This window comes from Nelumbo lutea, chromosome 7, assembly GCF_056320005.1.
Source record: "Nelumbo lutea isolate HS-2025 chromosome 7, American lotus-T2T, whole genome shotgun sequence".
NCBI lineage: Eukaryota > Viridiplantae > Streptophyta > Magnoliopsida > Proteales > Nelumbonaceae > Nelumbo > Nelumbo lutea.
In genome coordinates, this window is record NC_142690.1 from 30,833,796 (window position 1) to 30,839,823 (window position 6,028).

General features: G+C 34.1%; 1 protein-coding gene across 1 annotated transcript; it reads right to left on the reverse strand.

Moving 5' to 3' along the window:
* Window positions 1-4,240: 4,240 nt before the first annotated feature.
* On the reverse strand, window positions 4,241-5,737 carry LOC148845958 (RHOMBOID-like protein 13). The gene has a single exon (XM_088953254.1). It carries the CDS (start codon window positions 5,604-5,606, stop codon window positions 4,791-4,793), a length of 816 nt encoding a protein of 271 aa, XP_088809380.1. The 5' UTR covers window positions 5,607-5,737; the 3' UTR covers window positions 4,241-4,790.
* Between the last annotated feature and the right edge of the window lie 291 nt (window positions 5,738-6,028).

Sequence of the window (6,028 nt, forward strand, 5' to 3'; positions counted from 1 at the left end):
ATTTAGTAGAAAAATCATAAGGAGAGGACTATTAAAATGAATTTTGATGCCTCTTGTGGGCTAAATGGGCTCTACTCTGTAGCATGCATCGCAAGGGACTGTTTTAGTAGGGCCCTGAATGTAAAAGCATATTCTATTGTCGTAACTTTTAGGGGTGTTCATGAGTCGGGCTGGGTCGGTTTATTGGGGTTTTCCCAACCGACCCGACCTAGTCGGGTTACCTGAGGTGGAAACTGAAACCGACCCACTGATAGGCCAAACTGACCTGATCGGTTTGAGTCGGTTTGGGTCGATTTCGGTTTTGCTCCTATACAAAAGGACACCTAATTGAATTCTAATTGTAATTGCCTAATGGGTTGCCTATTTGGTGTAAAAGATTATAGAAAGTTAGAAACTATGATAAATTGCCTATTCTAATTGTAATTGCCTAATGGGCCTTCTAGTTCTAGTAGAAGACTAGTTATAGTTAAGTAGGAAACTACTCAAATTAGGAACTACCGAACTAGTAGAAGACTAGTTCGGTTCGGGTCGGATTGGTTTCGGTTTTCACACAAGAAAACCGAAACCGACCCGATATATCGGTTTGTATATTTTCTCAACCCGAAACCGACCAGTATTGATGAAAACCCAACCGACTCGGGTTGGGTCGGTCCGGGTTGGTCGGTTTGGTGGGGTTGGACATTCTTATGAACAGCCCTAGTAACTTCTATTAACGATGCTGAAGCATGGGCTGCATGGGAAAACCCACAACATTGCCCTCATATTTCTTGATCTGCCTATTAGCATTGAGGGACATTCTAAGCTCTTCATCAACTCTTTGCTTCAAAATATGAACCCTTCGTGGAGATTAAGGAACATCATTGAGGTGTGTCATTGTCCTGGTGTACTACTTCCCATGTAAAAAGAAAATCATAAGAGGCCACTTTGAAGGCCAAAACTTTGTGTTAATTTAGCCCATCATTTACATAGCTTGATTTTTTTTTCCTGAAATTAGGGTAATTTGATATGCCTTTTACTTCATCACTACTTACATGGCCTAGACTACTTAAAACCATTGAACATCACATAGATTTTCAAGATTGGTTGAATAATCTCAAGGCATGAATTCAATAGCTTGCATTTTTGGCTTAAAGATCATTATTAGAAATATCAACTTAGTAATATAAAAAAAATAAATAACAAACTTGTCTTCTAAAGCAAGATAGGGGTATTTTAAGATTTTATAAATGTCTAATAATGCACATGAATATGCTAGAGCAAATGTACACATGCTTCGTATGTATCAATTTTTGATGATGGTAATAGTAATAATATGTTCCAAAATTTTCTACAAAATTTTCATATTTCTATGTATATAAAAATAATTCTTATTTATCATACTTATTTTTGTTTAGTATGGCGAATATATAATATAAGAGATGTACCCATCCGTGAATTTTCATAAATAACATCTGATTGATTAACATGTTTATGACACTGGTTGATTGGTCACAAGTTTTTTCGGATATCATGTCTTTTTGATATCATAGTTGGACCCTTTTATTTTATTTATAATTTTCTGTACTTTTATCTTTGCTTTTGAAAATTTTGACCTAGCCACCACCAAACAAGAAAACAAATTCATTTTTTGCATCAATTCAAATTTTGTATTTAATTTTCATCATCAACAAAAAAAATTATTGTTTATCACACTTATTTTTCTTTAATATGATTAATATAAAAAATTAGAGAGGTGCCTAAGTTTTTCTATATATATATATATATTATTTTTGAATTACTTATATTTTAAAAAAGTTATTATTTATGAAATCATGGGTTAAACCATTTGACCCAATGGTTGAATTGCTTAGCCACCACAAAAGGGAAGAATCATTTCATTTTTGGATTGGTTTAAAACAAAAAACATGGGTTTTATATTATTAAAAGTATTGGATATGAGCTGAATCTCTTAAAGAGTTTTGGACCTTTCTTTTATTTATTATGAGTTGAATCTCCTCTTGTATAGATTTTCTAAGGGATAGGCTTCTATGTCGCTACCTCATAGACTTATTTTTTGTTTTAATAAAATTGATGGTGGCCACCCCTCCCTCAGGAATAAGGTTTGGATTTAATTAATCATCATCCGTGCCTTATCCCAACTATATGGGGTCAGCAACATAAATCATGTTTCATCTATCAATTGTATTTAAAACGGGTATGAATCCACTTAATATAATTTATTGGTGAGAAAAATATACTTTATATGAGATTAATGAGAGAGAATGGGAATTAATACCTTAAATATGTGACTTAAAAGAGGTGAAAGGTAGTAGTTCAAACTATATATTTTTTTTGATCAGTTGTTCAAACTATATTTTTGGCTATTTACCAAAAGAAACTACATTTTTTTGCCCTCATAATTAGAGAGAGACCAAATTCAAAAAATAGGAATATTTTAATCAAGAAAAGTTCCACATGCTAGATATAGATATAGATAATAACTCATTGAAAAGAAATGGTGACAAAAAGGGTCATTTGTTACAGTTTGGAAGTGGAAGGGGCTAAGCATCACAAAGAATGTACAGGGGGCCAGACTTATAGATTTATACGGGGCAAATGCTTGTTTTACCAAAGGAAAAAGAGGAAAATGCTTAAAACCTACCAATTGATTATTTGATTACATCCAATTTTTTCCCACAAACGCAAGTGGATAAACCCAAGGCAAAGGGATAAAACCAAGCATGACAACCTACCCCACAAAAGGAAATCACAACAAGAAAGAAATGTTTTAAAAAATTGACTTGGATGACAACAACTGCTCAAGTCTTGGGTTGAATGGTTTAACCAGGCGGATTAATAGCTTGGAAGACAGCCTCACCAAGCAGAGGGTTCAAAGACAACAGATGTTTTGGGCACATTTGTAATCTCAGTTGGGGGTTAATTATGTATTGGGTTTGCTTTCTCACAAATTCTTGTTGTATTATGTTGTGTCAATAAAAAGAAAGGTCTAACCAGGCGGATAACTTGTATACGCCATTAAGTAAACCAGTAATATTTGAAAAAAGTGTTGAGAAATATCAAAACAGAAATATAGACAAATTATAAACAAATAATAACAGAAAAGCAATTCTATGGTAAAAAAATCATATTTTTTGGCATTACAAAATGCATCATGATCAATTCCAGTAATACTTGAAAAAAGTGTTGAGAAATACCAAAATAGAAACATAGACAAATCATAAACAAATAATAACAAAAAAGAAATTCTAAGGTAAAAAAATCATATTTTTTGGGTATTACAAAATGCATTATGATCAATTCTAGTAATACTTGAAAAAAGTGTTGAGAAATATCAAAACAGAAATATAAACAAATTATAAACAAATAATAGCAGAAAAGCAATTTTATGGTAAAAAAAATCATATTTTTTGGGTACCAATATTACAAAATGCTCCATGATCAATTTTGATGTTGCACCCTGCCACAGGTTCAACATTACAGCACTGGTTTTGCATAATGTGTTGTACATTATAGTGCTCATGTAACAACAATTATGTAATGAGGTGCATTTTGTGATACTACCACCGAAAAGTGTGTTTCTGTTGAATAGAATATCCGACAATAAAATACTGATTGCTTCTACACTCAGTACTTCAATATTGTAATAAACTAAAAGGAAAACTTGTTATATATTGGGAAAGAAAGGCAGAAAAAAAAAAAGAAAAATTGCACTTTATTGCTTGTAATATGCCCTCTATCAGTAACAAAGAATAGCTAGAATAACTTTCAAATCCCAATAAAATGGGAACTTCTTTATAAGACATTTTATAATGAAAGGTGGCTTTTATTATGGCCATTAATTTTGTTTAAATTGTTACATCTTAGATGATGCCAATTTCATGCTAGATACAGATATATTATGTACTTAAAGAAACAATATGTATATATCAATCAGAGAATTGAAAAATAAAATATTTACTCAGCCATCTACTTTCTTAATTCTAATTTAGATGATGAACAATTTTCAATGGGTTAAAAGAAACGGTTTTAATTAAACAATTTGACGTCAAGAAACTATTATAACCAGTATTTGGTGCATGGTGTGCCAGACCATTTATCCTCCTCAACAACCTAAGCGATGCAGGCAACTCAGGGAAGGGAATTAGCTATATTTCAAGCCGACATCTCCCAGTTTAAACTCTTTAGAGAAGAAAAAGCAAACGAGCAACTAAAAAAATTCCACAGGCATGCATTTTACATGTAACAGTCACAAATCAACATGAATTTCTTTTTTTCTTTTCGTTGTGGGGTGGGGATTTCCCTCAAAGGCATCATAATCAAAATAGTAGCATCTAAAATGATTACAGTCATGTCCAACAAACCAAAAGAGTACAACCGTCAAATATCACATGGAGCACCATAGAAGTTAAATGATTTATAAGCATAAATACCATATATGGCAGTAATGACACCCATCTACTTGTCAAATGAGTAAAAAAAATGAAGAAAAGCAACTGGATTACAATAGAGGAGTTGTACCATTTCAGGAATACTCAAAGTGCTTGTAGATGGATAGATGGACCTTGAATGTCTCTGTAGTGCCAACTAAAAGGAGCTTTACTAGATCACTTATATCACAACATACGAGTTCTATTGTATTCCACAGATTTCAGTTCCCTCAACAGGAACCATGAGCCTCCTTCCAATTTCAAGACCAGGCTATCTTGCCAAAATAACCCCTCATACAGTATTAATATGGGATGATTCCAAGTCCTCTTCTAAAAGGGATAGGACATGGACTAAATCAGAAGCTAGACAAGTTCAGAACCTCCAGATGGAAGTGTACTCATCTGTAGCGTTCTACCATCTCCGGATACAAGAAAACCAACAGAAGGAAATGAAGGATCTGTAACAGGTTCTATCTCAATAAAAGTGAAGTCAAAGGCACCTGATCGCTTCAAACTGAAGATAAACACAAGCATGATCCATCCAAGCATTGAAATAGCCCAGTAATTATTCATTCCATGGATCAAACCCCAAGCAATGGAGTAACCAACGATAATTCCTGATAAATGGCCAAGAAAACTTGCCTGTGGAACAATTATTGAAGTAAAGATGAGGGATTCAAACGGTGCAAAACTGATGGGAAGCGAAAGGAACCCAAACAAATCTAGCTTAGAAGCTGGCTGCTTCACAGAAAGGATTGTCATCCAACCAAATACAACACATGAGTATCCAACAGCTGTCACTCTTCGAAAATAGTCTAGCTTATATTTTTGGATTAAAACATGGTAAGTTCCCAGAACCAGAATCCCTGATAAGACTACCAAAACAAGAGTATAATGGAGATAGAATTTAATGCCCAGACCCATGTGACCTAGCTGCTCCACCACTCCAAGACTCCAAAGTGCACTCATATTGAAAACCAGATGAATCACACTTATGTGGGAGAAAGCAGAAGTGATTATCCTCCAATGGTGGCCTTCAATAGCCGTTTCATAACTCAAACCTACATGTGCATATCCAATATTTTTCTTCTGTATGTAAAACCAAACTACACTGCATAGTCCTATTATACAACTTGTTGCAGGCTTTTGCAGGATCTCGTGGAATAGTGGTCTCCCCATCTTGTGACGTCCCGGATTTGTTAATCGAGTTGCCAAAATCCAATTCAGCAAACCTAACTAAGAGTGATGCTGAAAGATTAGCTATACAAACCCAACCAGAAATTCAAAACCTAGAAGTTATTCAAGACATCCAGAATTTGAATCCCTATATACAGATTCACTTACTCCACAGAACCCAATATACAGATTTACCAATTCTTTCCTGAACAATAGCAATTAAGCTCCTAGAACAACCCTGATTGATCTAAACTTGCACACGTTTCACCATTTCAATGATAAGAAACCGTGAAGAAAGTCCCAACCAAATTACAAATTCCTCCCGCAGATAATGCGAAATATCAATTGATTGAACAAACAAAACGATAAGCCGAGCGTTCCTAGCGTGATTTGTAAAAAAAAAAGAACTCAAGTTAGGTTTCTTG